This window comes from Camarhynchus parvulus, chromosome 4 (genome assembly GCF_901933205.1).
Source record: "Camarhynchus parvulus chromosome 4, STF_HiC, whole genome shotgun sequence".
NCBI lineage: Eukaryota > Metazoa > Chordata > Aves > Passeriformes > Thraupidae > Camarhynchus > Camarhynchus parvulus.
This window is the reverse complement of record NC_044574.1, coordinates 44,101,736-44,119,059: the sequence shown is the minus strand read 5'-3', so window position 1 is coordinate 44,119,059 and position 17,324 is coordinate 44,101,736. Positions and strand designations below refer to the sequence as shown.

General features: G+C 61.5%; 2 protein-coding genes and 1 long non-coding RNA gene across 3 annotated transcripts; 2 read left to right on the top strand and 1 right to left on the bottom strand.

Moving 5' to 3' along the window:
- Positions 1–517: 517 nt before the first annotated feature.
- Positions 518–12,895, top strand: LOC115903691 (low-density lipoprotein receptor-related protein 2-like; the record flags this gene model as incomplete). Its single annotated transcript, XM_030948335.1, has 31 exons — positions 518–620; positions 1,027–1,146; positions 1,460–1,579; positions 1,659–1,886; positions 2,113–2,226; positions 2,319–2,438; positions 2,738–2,863; positions 2,981–3,187; positions 3,342–3,510; positions 3,646–3,814; positions 4,025–4,250; positions 4,570–4,695; positions 4,890–5,105; positions 5,339–5,647; positions 5,882–6,094; positions 6,273–6,872; positions 7,227–7,442; positions 7,601–7,839; positions 7,922–8,051; positions 8,386–8,564; positions 8,672–8,858; positions 9,098–9,316; positions 9,547–9,730; positions 10,021–10,222; positions 10,291–10,455; positions 10,743–10,943; positions 11,036–11,579; positions 11,728–11,856; positions 12,045–12,152; positions 12,240–12,476; positions 12,600–12,895. Coding segments are annotated over 31 exons (6,402 nt in total), but the record flags the coding sequence as incomplete, so codon positions are not given.
- A 10-nt stretch (positions 12,896–12,905) lies between these two features.
- LOC115902929 lies at positions 12,906–13,710 on the top strand. Its single transcript, XR_004060664.1, has 3 exons — positions 12,906–13,020; positions 13,242–13,377; positions 13,638–13,710. It is a non-coding gene; the product is annotated as an uncharacterized LOC115902929 (long non-coding RNA).
- A 1,015-nt stretch (positions 13,711–14,725) lies between these two features.
- On the bottom strand, positions 14,726–15,509 carry CLDN23 (claudin 23). The gene has a single exon (XM_030948182.1). It carries the CDS (start codon positions 15,507–15,509, stop codon positions 14,811–14,813), a length of 699 nt encoding a protein of 232 aa, XP_030804042.1. The 3' UTR covers positions 14,726–14,810.
- Positions 15,510–17,324: the final 1,815 nt, after the last annotated feature.

Here is a 17,324-nt window from a genome sequence, read left to right as displayed (position 1 = left end):
GCTCTCTCTCTCTGTTGTGCTCCAGCGGCTCTTTCACAGCGCTCAAGGCCGAGGCCGACGGGCTGGGGGGTGCGCGCAGCCCCCTGTTTTCGGGGGGTGCCCCCGCGTTCAAGGCTGGCGCTGCCTTCCCACGGGCGCCGCAGGTGCTGCGGGCCCGGTTCTCACGGCTGGCTCTCACAACAACCCCCGCCCGGCGGGACGAGGCGAGGCGAGGCGGGGGACAGGGGTCCCCCCGTGCCCCTCGGCTCTTGGCGGGCAGTGGAGCCCAAGAGTGCCCGGGACCGCAGCTGCCCCGCCCGAGGCCGGCGACCCCCGCCTCCCGGCCGGGGCTCCCCGGGGCAGCGCGGCGCAGCCCCCGCGGCGGCGGGGCGGGCGGGGGTCTCGGCGGGCGGTACCCGCGGTGCCCAATGGCCGCCCGCGCCCGGACATAAAAGCGGCGGCCGCGGCTCCGCGCTCCCTCCGCCGGCCGGGCCCCCGGAGCCGCCCCTCCGCCGCCTCCGCCGCCGCCATGGGCCGCCCCCCGCCGCCGCTCCGCCGGGCGCTCGTCTTTCTCAGCATCCTCCTGCCGCCGCTGCTGCCGCTGGTCGGGAGCGCCGCTGGCGCCGGGACGCGCCGCGCCCGTGAGCCAGGACCGAGGGGGGCGGGCCGGTGGGGAGGGGGAAATCCCTGACTCATCCGCAGAGGCTGCGGTGGGCGCCCGCCGCATCAGGGAAGCTTGCTCATCTCCCCGCGATGGGCAATCGGGGGTCCCCTGCCACTGACGATGTCCCCCTTCTACTCATCTCCCGCTGCCGTGTCCTTGACGCCTGTGCATACTTGTCACCCTGACAGCATGGGGACCCCTGCGTCCCGAGGGGCCCTGTACCGCTGCCTAAAAGGGTTGGGGGTGCCCTGGATGGGACTGGTCCCTCTCCATACTGGGCTGTGCCGGGACCCCCAGGCGGGGAGCTGCAGGGGGGCTGTGCAGGTGGATGCCCGCTGAGGCCGCCCCGCCTGATCCCGGGCCCGGCTCCCTCTTGCCCGCAGCGGCTGCCAGCCCCACGTGTGCAGCCTCACGCCAGGCCGCCTGCGTTTCCGGCTGCATCCCTGTTCCCTGGCTCTGCGATGGCGAGCAGCAGTGTCCTGACGGCACGGACGAGCAGTGTGGTGAGTGGTACCCATATGGTGCCATGGGGTGGCCTCGGGAGCTGTGCTGCACAGACATCAAGGGGCCCTGGTGCTCTGGGGAGTGGTGGGGCAGGACAGGACAGAGGCACCTCAGTCTTTGCCAGCTCTGCCTGTGTAGCATACTGCAGGGACATATGTGCTCCAGAGATCCTTAGGAATATCTGTGGCGTGAGAACACATCCTGGAACTCTGTGCTCCTTGGGCACTGCCAGGACCTGTCTCATGCCAGGATGAAGTGGACTCTTGTTCTGCCATAGCAGTAGGTCCTGGTGACTGGGTGTTGTACCTGCAGATGTCGCCTGTGGTGGGGACCCCCATGTGTGGCAGTGTGACGATGGCCGGTGTGTTTCTAGCAGCTGGCGCTGTGATGGTGCTGCTGACTGCCTGGATGGCTCTGATGAACAGGACTGTGGTATGTACTCTCTGCTGGGGGTGCATGGGGGTGGCTGGGGGTGCAGGGCAGGCTGCTGAGTGCTGCGCTGTTTCCTCAGTGTGCGGGTCAAAGAAGGTGCAGTGTCCCGGCACCCACCACTGCATCCCGCACTGGGAGCTGTGCGATCGGCACCAAGACTGTAAGGATGGCTGGGACGAGGAGGGGTGTCCCCAGCAGCCCTGCCTGCCTGGGCAGTGGCAGTGCAGGAACAGGGTGTGCATCATGGCTGAGTGGAAGTGCAATGGGATAGATGACTGTGGTGATTCCTCGGATGAAGATGTCTGCGGTAAGCAAGAACACTGGATGCTCTTCCATTGGATGAGACCTGTCTGGGCCATGTGTGAATTAGGGAGTGCTTTGTTCTCCTGAGCCCCAGCTTCCCTTGGGATGGTGGCAAGCTTCCCAGGAAGCTGCTGATGCTTTGCAGGGCCTCCCCATGAGGCTGGGACCCACAGTTTCCCTGTGCCCAGGGTATTGGTCTGCCCTGCTGACATGAGCTGTGTGTGCCATAGCTCCCTGTACGCCTGGCATGGTGCGGTGCGATGAGGGCAAGTGTATCCTGGAGTCCCTGATGTGCGATGACAAGGATGACTGTCTGGATGGCACGGATGAGCCCAGCACATGTGGTAAGTTACACACAGCTGCTGCCTGTTGCCCATCTGCGAGGGGAGCCACAGAGCTGTCCTGCTTCATGTTACCCTTGGCTGCATCCCCACAGGTCGGAGCTGCTTTGTACGCAACGGGGGCTGTGCAGAGACGTGTACTGACACGCACTGGGGAGTGCAGTGCTCCTGCGGGGCTGGCTGGGTGCTGCAGGCAGATGGGCAAAGCTGTGCTGGTAAGGGGAGGTCAGGGTGCGTGTGCTTCCATGATGTGTGGCCTTGGCCACTGACAGCAGTGTCTCCACAGAGCCCGTGCTTCTGGGGAAGCACCTGCCTCTGCCCTGCTCCTGCCTGTGTGTCACACCTGGTCCCATAAAGATTGTCTCTAGATAATGTCCCAGCAGCAGCTGGTGCATTTTGGGGCTGAGGCCCATGTTCTGGTATCCAGGCAGCTTGCCTGTAGTCCCAGGGAAGCAATGGCAATGCTGTCTGGGGCAGCTCTATGGCAGGCTACTGACCTCATCTATCTGTGCAGATGTGGACGAGTGCTCCCTGGAGTATGGACCCTGCAGCCAGCTGTGCACCAACACCCTGGGCACTTTCAGCTGTGCCTGTCTCCAGGGCTACACCCTGCGGCATGGCACTGCCTGCGAAGTGACAGGTAGGGAGAGGAGGGGAGTCCAGGCTGTACCTCCCCAGCCATGTCCCTGTCCCTGAGGGGAGTGCCCTCCCCAGCTATGTCGCTGGTCAATGAGTGACTTTCCTCTCACCCTGGCAGACAATTCAACACAGATTCTGGTGGCTGTGGGGCAGGACCTGGCCCTTCTGGATGTACGGACCCAAGGCTACCGACCCCTGCTCTCCACTGAGACGGAGCCCCGTGCCCTGGTGTATGACCTGCTCCGAGAAACCTACTACTGGCTGACAGAGGATGGAGAGCTCCGTGTTCACCACCCAGGGAAAGGCACACAGCCTCTCTATGCAGGTGAGCAGGACCAAGCATACTGTAGCAGGGCTGCATGGGTGCTGACAGCTGGCCTGCCACCCCAGTACTGCTTTTCCTGTATAGAGGAAGGGGCAGCCTGAGTTTGCCACACAGCCTGGAGCAGGTGTGCCTTAAAACTGCTCTGTCTCTACAGATGCCGGAGAGGTGAACAGCATCTCTGTGGACTGGTTCACAGGGCAACTGTACTGGGCCAGCAGCCATCCTCCAGCCATCTGTGCAGGGCTGGGTGATGGTCGTGGTTACGTGACAGTGCTGGGGAAGGACATTGCACCAGAGCAGCTGACAGTACATCCAGCTGCAAGGTGAGCAGTGAATGAGCCAGGGCTGGCCCAGGCTTCTGGGATTGCAATGCTGGTGCTGACCATGCAGTGCCTGCTGTGGGGCCATGGCAGCACTGGTGTTATCCTGTGAAGTGGGTGCTGAGTGCCTGCCCCCAGGTCCCTGTACTGGATCAACCGTGGACAGAGGGGCCGGACAGTCATTGCTGCAGCTGGCATGGATGGCTCAAACCGGCGGGAGCTCACAGTTGTGTCCATGGAGGAGCCTGTGGGGCTGAGCCTGGACCATGTGGCTGGCAGGCTGTACTGGATCAGCGAGTACAAGGAGGTAGAGATGAGGGGCAGCAGGGCTCTCTTGCACCCAGGGAGATGATGAGGTGGGAGTTGAGAGGGTGGCCCTTGTTCCCCTCTGTCCATGGCCAAAGCATGGGAGGGAGCAGGGAGTGGTGCCTAGGTCTGGCATACATCCCTGGGCTGGGAGGAGAAGGGTCAAGGTGTGGGGATGCCACATGGCCACCGTGCCTTGCCTTGTCCCCAGTCCATCGAGACACTGCGGGTGGATGGCACCGGGCGCCACTCCTTCCACGCTGTTTTGCGGAGCCACACGGAGCCGCTGGGCCTGGCCGTGTTTGAGAGCCGGTTCTTCTGGACTGATGGCACAGAGCTGGTGTCAGCCACCTGGGCCTCTCCCCAGGAGCATGCAGTGCTGCTCCGTGCCTCTATCTCAGCTTTCACTGTGCTGCATGCACTGCAGCAGCCTCCCAGTGAGTACCTGCAGGTGCTGCACTGCTGCAGGGCTGGCAGTATGGCAGCAACCCCCACTATATCCCTGGGTGCTAGGGAAGGCTCATTGGGTCCTGGAGCTCACCCAGGATGAAGGGTTGTGGGGTTGGTACAGAGGGAACCTATAAAACTGTAGGAAAGGCCCATGGCTTTGGGTAGACCTGAGCCCCCTTAACTCACATGACATTGCTACCCTGCCTCCAGCCCTTATCCAGTCCAAGGACAGTCTATGGTTTTTGGAGACTGGGAGAGATACTGGGGTCATGACTACCTGAGCTTTTAACATCCTCTTGCTCCCAGGGGACACTGCTGCATGTGCTCTGGGCCTGTGCAGTCACCTTTGCCTCCTGTCCCCTGTGCACCCTCGGGGCTACAAGTGTGCATGTCCAGAGGGCCTCTTCCTCCTGCCCTCGGGGAAGTGTGCAGGTGAGCAGGGTCTGGCTCTCTGGGGTGGTATACATCCATGTGGGAGGTGGAGGAGGGCTATAAGGAACTGTGGCTTTGGTGGGATGAGGTTCCCAGCACATACCAGTGCTGTGACATTTCTGTCTTGATTCATTCTGGTGAACCCGTCCAGTGTCCCTGTGGCTGTGCTCACACACTGTCCTTATGCTCTGCAGAGCTGTCCATCGTGTATGCATCAGGAAAGTCCATCTCCCTGGTGCATGTGGGCCCTGGCGCACACACCAAACTGGTGCAGGAGTGGCAGGAGCCCTTCCACCTGCAAGATGTGGACTGGCAGAGGTCAGTGCTCTATGGGACAGATGACCGTGGGACTCTCCTGCGTGTTGTGGGCTACCCTGGCTGGAGAGAGGCCATTGTGACTGGAGTGCCAGGTGAGACCCTATAGATAGAGATAGAGGGCACATTCCCCTTCCTGATACTTCCTGATGCCTGAGGATCTCCTGGGTGCAGAGCACAGTGGTCTAAGTGGTCTGTGCAGACCACAGTCAGGCCACATCAAGGCAGTGGGCAGCTGTGCCCTGGGTTTAGGGTCTAGGGGCAAGCAGGCAGAGGTGCAGGGTCATGGGACAGCCTCATAACTCCTTGTCTGCCTGCTCTTGCCAAGTCTGCTCTGCCCGTGTGGACATCCGCTCGGGGGACCTGTACTGGCTCGCATGTAACCGGAGGGACATCGGGGTGATCCGGACCACTGACAAGGCCCCGCGCATCCTGCACCGGGCTCGCAGCAGCATCCAGCACCTCTTCTTGGACTGGCAGCGTGACACTCTGTACTGGCTGGCCCACGGGCAACCCCTGCAGGCGCTGAGCCTGGCGGGGGGTGCTCCGTGGGATGCCTGGAATGAGACGTGGCCTGGAGACCTGCCTGCGGCCATGGACAGCAGAGCCTTCAGCATGCTCTGGAGCTCAGCCTTGGGTGAGCCCTGCTGGTGTCTGAAGCAGGGAGGGGAGGTGGTGGATGTAGGCAGGGGTGATCAGCCATGCCCCACATGCAGCAGTTCCCTGCCTGGGCAGTGGGATGCTCGTGGGGCAGACTCAGGACCCTGGCCTCAGCCATGAGGCCCCTACCACAGCTGTGAGTTGTGGGGTGCAGGGTGAGCCATGAGGGGTGTGGGCAGGCTCCAGGTCCTACCATGCCTCTGCCTCACAGGCCTGCAGGCGCTGAGTCTGACCAAGCGGCAAGCAGTCACCCTGGCACCCAGCTGGTCCCATGGCCTCGTGGCTGCCTTTGAGCCATACCTGGTGTCAGCAAATGGGACAGCTCTGCTGCTGTGGGACCGGAGGACGCTGACCCTCGTGCTGTCCCTGCCGGCAGCAGGTGTGCAGGGAGTGGTGGCCTTCGTGGGCTCAGAGCTGCAGGCTGGTAAGAGTGGCCACGGCTTTGTGCCTGGTGCTGCTGCTGTACCTGACGGGGCTGGGTGGCCCATGCTACAGTGAGCTGTGGCAGGGTGCCTGGCTACTGCTGGTCATATGGGGTGCTCTGGGAGGTGCTTGGAATGTGGGGAGGGCATGGTCCCAACAAATCCCAAATCCTCTGCCAGTGCCACCAAGCAAAGAGTCTGCCGTGCCACTCCTTCCACCTGTGATCACCACTGTGAGGACAACCACAAGCACCACTGCTGCTCGGCTTACCACCTCCACCACAACACCACCACCAAGCCAGACCACCACTGCACCCAGCACTACTCCTGCACCAACCAGCAAAGCTACTACATCACAAACCACCACGAGACAGTCCACCACCAGAGAGTCCACCACCCCTGCACCAACCACTGCCCGGACCACACTGACCAAGACTACCACTGTGCAGCCAGCCACCAGCACCACTTGGTCTTTTACAACTAAGATCACTGCCCCACAGCCAGCCACAACCGCCCCACAGCCAGCCACAACCGCCCCACAGCCAGCCACAACCACCCCACGCTCAAACAGTTCTGCACGGGTGGTGACACCTACCCCACCCCTCCAGTCCAGCACTGCACACCCCCTGACCCCCATTCTCCATCTGTCCTGTTCTCGCACACATGTGCCCTGCCGTGATGGCACTGGGTGTGTGGCCCAGGAGTACTTGTGTGATGGGGAGAAAGACTGTGCAGATGGCTCTGATGAGGATGGGTGCGCCCAGCTCTGCAACACCCCAGGTAGGAGCCATTCTTCTGTCGCCTGTGCAAATGGGGTCTGGGTCACCCTGTGCCAGGCCTTCTGGCTGCTTCCTAATGGGATTTTTGGGACAGGGTCCTGGTAAAGTCCTGGGCTCTGATGCTTGTGATGTGACATACTGGTTCCTTCTGAGCTTGGCATGGGGCTTGCAGTGCTGTTGGAAAAGGATAGAGTTGATCTCACTGCTCATAGTGGCCTAGATGTGGCTGAATTGAGACTGCCACAAACAAAGCATTGTCCCTTGTGGGGCCTTTCTAGGTCACTGGAGGGCTAGCAGAGGGTCTCGGCACCCTGGCTGCCTTCTGTGGCCAGTGCAAAGCCCCTTGTCTCCCCAGGGGCCTTCCACTGTGCGAGCGGAGCCGTGTGCGTCGGGGCGGGAGAGCGCTGTGACGGGGTGCTGCAGTGTCCCGACGGCTCGGATGAGACGGGCTGCTGGACCCCCACGCAGGAGTGTGCCCTGCGCTGCGACGCTGCCACCCGCTGCATCCCCCAGAGCTGGCTGTGTGATGGCCATGCTGACTGCCTGGATCACACGGATGAGCAGGGCTGTGGTAAGACCCTGGGGCTGAATGGGGCAGACTCTTGGGGTTGCCTGCCCCAAAGGCAGGTGCACTAGGTTTCTTGTGGGTCCAGGAGCAGGCACTGCCCAGGGCTGCCTGCTGAGAGGATGGGGACAGTGCCCCTGCTCAGCCCTGGCCTCTGCCCACAGTGCTGAAGGAGTGTGGTCCGGCTGAGTTTTCCTGTCAGAGTGGGCAGTGTGTGGCCCTGGCCCTGCGCTGCGATGGTGACCACGACTGCCAGGACGGCTCAGATGAGGAGGGCTGTGCTGTGCCCCGGCCGCTGCTCTGCCGTGAGGGTGAGGTGACGTGTTCCCACAGTGGGGAGTGTGTGCCAGAGGCCTGGCGCTGTGATGGTGCTGCTGACTGTAGGGATGGCTCAGACGAGCAGGTGAGTGGAGCAGTGGGGACACAGCCTGTCCCCCACTCATGCCCAGGAGGGCAGGTAGCCTTTTTCACCCTCTGCCTTGCAGGGCTGCCCTTGGGAGGAAGAGCTGTGTGAGGACCAGCAGTGGGGCTGCTCCCGTGGCCGTGAGTGCATCCCCGATGTCTGGCGTTGTGATGGAGACACTGACTGCACTGATGGCAGTGACGAGGCTGGCTGTGAGCAACACCCTTATTTTATTCCCTGTCTCACCCAGGGGTGGCTGGTGGGTGCCCAGCACAGAGGGAGATGAGTATGTGCCCGTGCTGAGGTGAAGGGTTCATACGCTGGCTGCCTATTCCCAGCAGCTGTGATGGCTCCAGGTCCTGAGTAGCTGTTCTCCCTGCAGGGACCAGTGGCCTTTGAATTAATATAGCTTGAAGCTAGGCTATTGGCACAGCTCTGGCTGCAGTGAGCTCTGGGCAGCCTCTGGGAGCAGCTAAATCTGCCCCAAATGAGCAGAGGGAGCTGGTGGATGAGGCTCAGGGCAGCCTTCCCCCCATGTCCCTGCAGGCCTCCCTGCTCCTTGCCAGAGTAATGAGTACCCCTGTGGGCTGGGGTCCTGCCTGAATGCATCCCTGGTGTGCAACAGCCAGCAGGACTGCGCGGATGGCTCAGACGAGGGGGGGAACTGCTCTGTGCCCTGCCAGCGGTCCTGCACTCATCTCTGCTACCCCTCGCCCCAGGGCCCTGTGAGTGCCAGCAGCCCTGGGGCAGGGGCTTGTCATACCATGATGCCCTGCTCCAGCTGCAGAAGGGAGCCTCCAGGGTGGGCAGCTGATGGTTCCTTTCCCCCCAGCGGTGCTGGTGTGGCCCAGGATATCGGCTTGCTGCAGATGGTCTGTCCTGCATGGACATAGACGAGTGCACAGAGTGGGGCAAGGGAGCCTGCAGCCAGACATGCCTCAATGCCCCAGGGTCCTACAGCTGTGGCTGTCTCCCTGGCTACCTGCTGGAGCCCGATGGCCACACCTGCAAACTCACAGGTAAGTCCTGGGGTGGCCAAGCAGCACTGGGGCTGGCCCTGGCCCTCTAAGATACATTAGGGGCTGGTGGATACTTGACCCCCTGTGTCTGCTGCCCAAGGGAAACCTCGTAGTCCTGTGGATGGGCTGAGTCCCAGCAAGCTCCAATGCCTGTGAGTGCTGTGTCCCTTGCCTGCATGTGCTGGGACCATGGGACCATTAGTGCTGAGCAGGGTCTGTGTGGCTGTGTGTTACCCCAGGACCAGAGCCCAAGCTGCTGGTGGCTGTGCAGTCCCAGGTGCTGTCCTATGGCCTGCGGAGTGGCCATGAGGAGGTGGTGCTGGCCACTGACAAGGATCGTGTTGTCTTCTCGCTCGACTATGACTTGGTGGAGAGGAAAGTCTTCTGGATGGACCTGGCCACAGAGAGCATCCGCTGGCAGGACCTCAGCTCGGGAAAGAAAGGCACACTGGTGAAAGGTGGGTTGTGACAACATTACAACGTTAGCAGGGCTGGCCTCCCCCACTGTGCAGTCTCTAGGTTGCAGTGGGGTGCCAAGCTGTGATCCCTTATGTGGAGAAGCACTAGTGGGAGCAAGGTTAGGAGGAGCCAGAGCTTCTGGGATGGAGGGATCTGGGCTGGGAGCATGATGCCAAAGGGCCGTGCAGCTGTCACCCCACACAGGTGCTGCCTCTTGGATACATTTCAGGTGTGAGATCAGACTGCCTAGCAGTGGACTGGCTTGGCAGGAACCTGTACTGGACAGATGGGGTAGCAGGGCAGGTGCTGGCCACTCGCTTGGGGGGTGCCTGGCAAGGGATACCAGAGTACACCGTGGTGATGGATGGAGACCTGGACCAGCCCCACTCTCTGGTGCTCCAGCCTCTGGCAGGGTAAGTCTGGGACAAGAGGACATGGGGACCTCCTTGCCATCCCTGCCCTGCCCCATTTTCCTCTGTGGAGGCAGATGAGAGGCTGGGGAAGAGGGGGGATGGCCTCACCTTGGTGCTGTGGGGACTGCATGACAAGAGGAGGAAGAGCCCAGACAGCCTACTCCTGCCCTGCATGGAGCTCTCAATGCACCCATGATGAGATGGGAAGCTCCAGGCTGCTTTTCTGGGCTGCCTTGGTGCTTGGTTGATGCTTTGTCAAGTCCATAGGCTCATACGTGTCTTCCCACTAGGCTGATGTACTGGTCAGAGGTGGGGAGCCACTCACGGCTGATGGAGGCCAGCATGGATGGGAGTTGGCGGCACGTGCTGCTGGCCCAGGGACTGGGCTGGCCCACAGCTCTGGCCCTCGACCTCCCCACCCAGAGGATCTTCTGGCTGGATGAGAAGCTGGGCAGTGTTGGTGCTGCACATCTGGATGGCAGCAGTGTGAAGGTGTGGTGGGGCACTGGTGAAGGGGCTCTGATGGGGACCGGGGTGGGCACTGACAGCCTTTCTGACAGGTCCTGAAGCTGCACTGGATCCGGAGCCCCTTTGCAGCAGCTGTGTGCGAGGGGCAGCTCTACTGGTCGGAGAGGAAGACATGGTCCGTGCAGCAGGTGGACAAGGCCAGCGGCAAGAACAGGACCGTGCTGCTCAAACGGCACGGGCAGCCCCATGGCCTCCAGGTACCTTCTTGGGGAGCCCCTGCTGTGCCAGCTCTGCTGATCTCCCATCCTGCACAGTACTGCTGTCTTCTGAGTGAGGAGGCACTGGGAGCTGTACCCCTATCCCAGTGGTCCTTGAGCAGCAGTCTCTGTGGCCAAGTGTCTCTGGTCCTCTGGGACCATCTCTGCCTCACCATCCTGCCCCAGCTGGGCTGTGTGTGGGCCCTGGCAGCACAGTATGCTGTCAGTCGTGCTCAGCTCTGCCGGCGGGTGCTGACAGAGCTGAGGCTGGGCCTGCTGTCCCACAGGTGATGCACCCAGCCCTGCGTCCCGCAGCCCCCAACCCGTGTGAGGCACGCGGCTGCTCCCACCTGTGCCTGCTGAGCGCCAGGCACACGGGGCAGTGCCGCTGCCCTGCCGGGCTGATGCTGGCAGCCAATGAGACCACGTGCCTGCCCATCCGTGATTCGGCCTTTGCCCTCCTGGTGTCACCAGCAGCTGTGGCACAGGTACTGTCCTCTGGAGCCAGCCCTGGGGGCTGCTCTTCTTGCCACTGTCAGGGAAGAGGGGTCCACATCCTAGTGCTGCCTCCTTCCTCCAGGTCTACCTGAAGGACCTGCCCACATCAGCTGGATCCCAAGGGCTTCCCCCACACCGGGCCCTGCCTTTGGCCAAGGTGAGCCGCCTGACAGCCGTTGACTATGCAGTGAAAGACAAGAGTTTGTACTTTGCAGAAGTGGGAGGCAATTCCATCGGACTGCTGCGCCTGAAGGACTGGGGACGGCTGTCCTGGAAGAAGGCAGTAGCTGTGGAGGGCATGGTGACATCCCTGGCCTTGGACTGGCTGAGTGGGAACCTTTACTGGATTGGGGGGCAGCCACCCACCATCTATGTGGCTGCTCCCAGGGGGCGGTGGGTCCTGGCACTACTCAGCGAGGGGCTGCAGGGTGCTGCCTGGCTGGCACTGTGTCCTCGTGCTTCCACCATGTGCTTTGTCACAGCAGCTGGCAGCCGTGGGCATGGTGCCATGGTGGAGTGTGCAGCCATGGATGGCACTGGTCGCAGAGTGGTCTGGAGGAGAGCCCGGGCTCCCACTGGCCTTGCCTTTGGGGGTGCTGGCACCAGGCTGTACTGGGCAGACCACGGTGAGTGAGGACTGAGCCGGGGCACTGCGGTGGGGGGTAGCAGTGGTGCGGGTGCTCAGTCTGCAAAGCAGAGCCTGGCACAGCCCCAGGGGGCAGCCCAGAGCCCTCTCTGTTGCCGCACTGAAGCCTCTCGACCTGTGCCTTGCAGAGAGAGGAACCATCAGCAGTGTTGAGCTGGATGGATCCCGCTTCCGGCTGGTGCGGGAAGGGCTGCATGGCCTCTCGCTCTTTGCTGTAGGAGAAGGCTTTCTGCTCTGGAGCACAACCTCAACCAATGGTAGGTCTGTCTGCTGTGCTTTGCCCAGCTCCTCCTACTGCACTAGGACACGGGGTTCTGCCAGTCCCCGTGGGGTGCAGGCTTGCCCCTCTGTGGGGTGAAGGGCAAACTAGGGGGACCCCCCCACCTACCAGCTCAGGCACCCTTGTGGGAGGAGGTGGAGCAGTGCTGACCCCATGTGTCTCCAGGCTCCAGCAAGATCTGGCACAGCCGGCTGGAGCAGGCTGAGAACTGGTGGTTTCCGATGGAGCAGGAGCTGGTAGCCATGAGGATTTACAGCCAGTTCTCACAGGAAGGTGGGTCTGGGACTGCCCCAGCCCAGGGCATCTGCGGGGTTCAACTGTGCCTTGCGATGGCCATGCTAACCAGCGCTGTTTTGGCAGGCACCAATGGCTGTGCAAAGAGCAATGGGGGCTGTGCCCAGCTCTGCCTGCCCAACCCTGCAGGGCGGCAGTGCCGCTGCTCTCCCGGGTACCAGCTGGTGCACGGGGCAGCGTGTGCGCTGGCACCGCCTTGCCCCACCCCACTGCAGGCCTGCCCCGACCTCCAGAGCTGCATCTCCAGAGAGCAGGTCTGTGATGGGCGCCCCGACTGTGCCGACGGCTCTGATGAGTCTGACTGTGAGTGCCTGCCCACAGCTGGGGCGTGCTAGGGTCCTGGGCACGGGACAGCCTGCCCAGTCTCGCCCAGTGTGGCAAGGGGGTCTCACCTGAGTCTCTGCTGATCCATGCCCATCCCTCCAGGTGCCTCAGTGAGGGTGGGGACGCAGGTCCCTGCAGTGGCACCATCAGGAATGTCCCACGTGGAACAGGAACCAGTCTCATCCATAGCTGCACCCCAGCCTCGGCAGCCCCACCCCAGCCTGTCTGTAGCCCCTGGCCCCCAGGAGCACGGAGAGCCCTTCCTGGTGCCCCCCAGCACGGAGGAGGTGCTGGGGGCTGTGCCCTGCAGCAGCGAGACGTGCAACCTGCGCGGGGACTGTGCCATCGAGGCCGGCCGAGTGACGTGCCACTGCGCCCTGGGCTATCGTGGCAACTACTGCGAGGAGGCCGAGGTGCAGCCCCTGGCAGGACCCATTGTGCTGGGGGTGGCCGTGCTCCTGCTGCTGGCTGCTGCTGCTGTGGGGGCCCTGGCCTACATGCGGAGGCGGGACAGGCGGAGGAGGTGAGCTCTGGGGCTGCACTGGGCCACATACAGCTGGGAATAGAGAGGGACAGGGTCTCCTTGCCCAGGGACAGTGTGGAGTCCTGATGCACTCCTGGGTTATATGAGAAGCTGCAATCACCCCAGCAGGCTGTTACCAGGGGTTGTGGTAGGACTTTGGGATCTGCCTCATCTCTAGGAGTTGGCCATGCCATTCTTGGTGTGCATTTTTCCCTCTCCAGGGCCTCAAGCACTGCTTCCACTCGGGTGCTGACCCTGTACCACCGTGAAAGTGATCCAGAGGAAGAGGATGAGGAGGAGGAAGAGCTTCCCCCCAAGAGTGATACATTTGTGAATGAAGCTTACGAAGGGAAAGAGGTGAGTAGCATCTGGAGCAGGCCCTGCTAGGGACCCCTCTGCCACCCTGCAGTGCCCCAGGGCCAGTGATGGCATGGTGCCCCCTCCTGAAGCAAGCTCTACCCTCCTGCTGAAGGAGAGGGGCAATACCAATGGTGCCTAGAGTCTGACAGGGCTGTCCCACTCTGCCTGTGGCTGGGCCCCCTGTGCTAAGGTGTGGGGTGGGCTTGGAGGGGTTGGGTCAGACTCACCCCTGATACACCCATCTGTGACTTCTGCAGGAGCTGCCAGCCCTACTGAGGAAAGGACCATCTCACATCAACACCGTAATTTCATAAAGGAACATTGTGCAGCATCTCTTGTGCCATTGTGGTTTGTGTGTGGGCTGGGGACGGGAGGTTGGTTTGCTCTTTCTGGATGTCTAAGATCTAGGGAATGTAAGAATGCAGACAAAAAACGTTTGGGAGGTTTATCAGAAAGTCTCCAAGTCCAACACACTCTCTGAGACTGTCCCTTTAGTACTGTCCCTCTGCAGCAAGGCTTAGCTTGCTGACCAGGGTGCTTTGGGCTCACCTGGTATAAGAATCTGGCCAAATAACTCTACAAGGAGGCTGGCTTGGCTCTTACCTTGTTATGCAGGGGGCTGAGAAGGATTTTATAGTGGAGTTCTGACCTCCTGAGTGTCCCTTACAAACCAGTGAGACCAGTTTTACCACCTCACACCAAGCTAATTTTGAAAGGGGAAATAAATGCTATTTTTTTCCGCTGTGATCTTCCTCCCCCCACCCTCCCCACTCCACCCTGAAGTGGCTGTGCTCCAGGAAGGAGAAATCTTTTCAAGAGCTGATTTTGACTATGGGGGGAAAGTCCTTTGGGAAAGTGCTATAAAAGCTAGCTGTTCCCTTTTACAGACCTTTCCTCCGTGCTTCAGGCAAAACACAGGGAAGCTGGGTGAGCCATGCCTGCTGGCTCTCAGCCCAACCTGCCTGGCTTTCTGCCCATAACCATCCCACAGCACAAACCCATTCCTTTGAATTTATTTTGCTTTTTGCACAGTCCTGAGCTGAGCAGAGATGTGAGACAGGTGCTCCCCTCCCCTACTGCCAGCTCTGAAGGTTACACACTTCTGACCTGTATGTTGCTTACATAGGAACACCAAAGCTATCTCGGCCCAAGCTGCTGTGCATGGTACAGAAAGATGATGTAAAAGCAGCACGGAGGGACTGGAGCCACCTCTGGTTCCCAGTCCAGCATGGCTTTGGCACAGTTGTAGATCCTGGAGCACAGCAGGCTTTTGAGGGAGTTGCAAATATTCAAAACAGGTCCTTGGTCTTGTTTCCAGCAAGAGAGAACCCAGAGGGGTTCAGAGGGGCCCCAGAAGGGCATGGCTTGTAGGGGCAGGGGCCAGCACTGCTTTTGATGCCAGGGAGCTGACTGCTGTCCCAGTGCTGGGGCTACAAGTCAGAGTCACAAGGTGGGCTTCTCCTCCAGCGCTGTCCATCTTGCTCATCCTCCAGCACGTCCCAGGGATTGTTGTAAGCTCTACTGGAGCCTGACCCAGTCTCTGTCACAGGGGTGGGGGGCAATTTGGGAGCTCTGCGCTCCTTGCAGCAATAATGGAAGCTGAGGGTGAGGGCCAGCCCCCCCAGGATCTCCAGACAGCTTCCCAAATAGCTCAGTACCAAGCTGTAGCCTACAGTTAGCGTGCTGCCAGGTGGGGCAGGCAATGCCCACAGCTCCTGGGTGTACCAGGAGCTGGGCACGAGGCTCATCAGCCCGGACAGGAGCAGCACCAGCCCTGCCACGCCGGCCACCAGGTGCCGGGGCTCGGGCTGCCAGCAGCGAACACCCAGGGCAGCCACCACCAAGCCCACCAGGGCGACCACCAGCGAGGAGGGCATCAGCCCTTGGGCCACCCGCACGGGCACCTGCTCAAAGTAGCCCAGCCCGTCAGCCTGCCCGCAGAGGCGGTCATGGGTGCTCTGCCGCTCCCTGCATATGTCCCAGATGCCCTGCTCCCAAATGACGTCCACGGGCTGGTCAGGTACGAGGCTCACCTGCCTCCAGCTGGGTGCCAGCGTGCCCGTGAGTGTCAGCAGGAGCCCGCAGGGGCACAGCACTAGCCCCACGATCATCTCCGCCGGCGTCCGCATGCTGGGGAGGAGGGTGAAGCGGGCTCCGGAGGGCTTCTGCTCGCCCGAGGTCCGCGGGAGCTCCGGGGCTCGCTGGACAGGAGCTGTGGCACCGGTGCGGGAAGGGCGGGGGTCCCGCGGCCGTCCCGGAGCCCCTCCGGCGGTCCCGGAGCCCCTCAGGCCGCGCCGGAGCCCCTCAGGCGGGCAGTCCGCGGAGCCGCCCCAGCCCAGCCCGGGCCGGGCCTGGCGAGGTGCGGGCAGGAGGCGGTGCCTGCGGGCGGAGCCCGGCCCGGACAGGGCTGGCCGGCACCTGCGGCGGGGACAGTGCCTTCCGTGGGTGCGAGAGCCCGCGGGGACAGTGCCTTCCATGGGTGCGGGAGCCCGCGGGGAGCGCCGCAGCTCCGGCCCCGCTGTCCCCTCGCAGGTGGCGGGATGGGGGCCGTGCCCGGGCTGCTGGGGCGGTGTAGGACCCTGTTACAGCTCCCTTCGTTAACTGCATGCCAGCTTATTTTGCTATCAAATTAGCTAACTAACTAATTTAAATAATTAGGATGAAATGCTGGTAGGTCTCACATTTGGTAACTGGCCCAAGAGACCTCCGCATCTCCCTGTCCTTCCGGGAGAGCTCCTGAGCTTGGCCCCGCTCCTCCCGTCCCACGCTGCCCTCAGAGGGCACCCGCAGCAGCCTGGCTCTAGGCAGGAAGAGTCCCTGGGATGTCCAATGAGACCGGTATGGGAAATCACCACATTTGAGAACGCCAGTGTGGGGTTTTGAGCCCCAAAAAGCACTCGTCCTGGGCCTCGCCAAATTTCCCTGAGTTTCTGCCAGCCACACTGAGCCCAGGAGAGGGCAGCATCCTCTGTGGATGAATTTGGGATGAGCAACGCCGGCTGAGCTGGACGGCTGGCTGTCCGTGTGTGCCCCACGGCATCTCTGCGCTGCTGGTTCCTGGCCTTGGAAGGAGGGAGGAAGGAAGGCCTTCCGTCTGGAGGGCTGCGTGGGGCTGTGCTGGACCAGCTGCCCCCGGCTCCCTTCCCCACTCCTCTGTCCCACAGCTATTTCCCGAAGTCCTGAAGCCCTTCACCTCTCTGGGTGCCAGATCATTTTGGGAAGGGATTTTGAAGTTGTTGAACACTGGATCTTAGTCCAGCTGGAAGGCAGGGGTGGGTTGGACTCAGCCAAAGGCTCATGTCTCCAGCCACGTCTACAGAGCAGCCAGATGAGCCTAACTCCAGAACAGGAACACCTGGCTTTGTGGTATGTAGCCAGTAGCTTGCTAAAACTTGGCACTCCTCATCTGGGAAACTAAGCTAGGGGCTGCTGATTCCTTTCCTGTCCAATTAACTTCTGTAACTTTTACCCTACTCCAGCCACTGACTCTGTGCCAAGGCACTCACTACTGCCCTGGGAGTTGTGGGTCCAACCAACACACCAAATGCTGCTGGCCTGATGTGTTTCCCGAGTCTGCCTTCTGCCATGGGATCCCCACACAGGAGCAGGTGCTGCAAGCCTGAAACCTTATAGTCCTGACTCTCTCGTGAGCTTTATCTGGACACCTTTCCATCTGGACACCAAGTGGAGGTTGGCTGTGAGATGTAGTGCTCCTGGAGGAGAAGAGGGCAGAGGGAAAGGGCTGGTAGCAAGCTGGGTGGCACAGGGCCATGGATGAGTGCCTATCAGTGCCCTTTGCCTCCTCCCCAGTCAGGAGGCTTTTACCAAGGTGACAAATCCCAGCTTGGTGGCAGGGCTGTCAGGTGTAGCGGTGGTTGCCCATGCACCATCAAAGCCAAGCTGTGAGCAGGTGATAGCAAGCCCTGAGTCCTGCATGGCTGGCC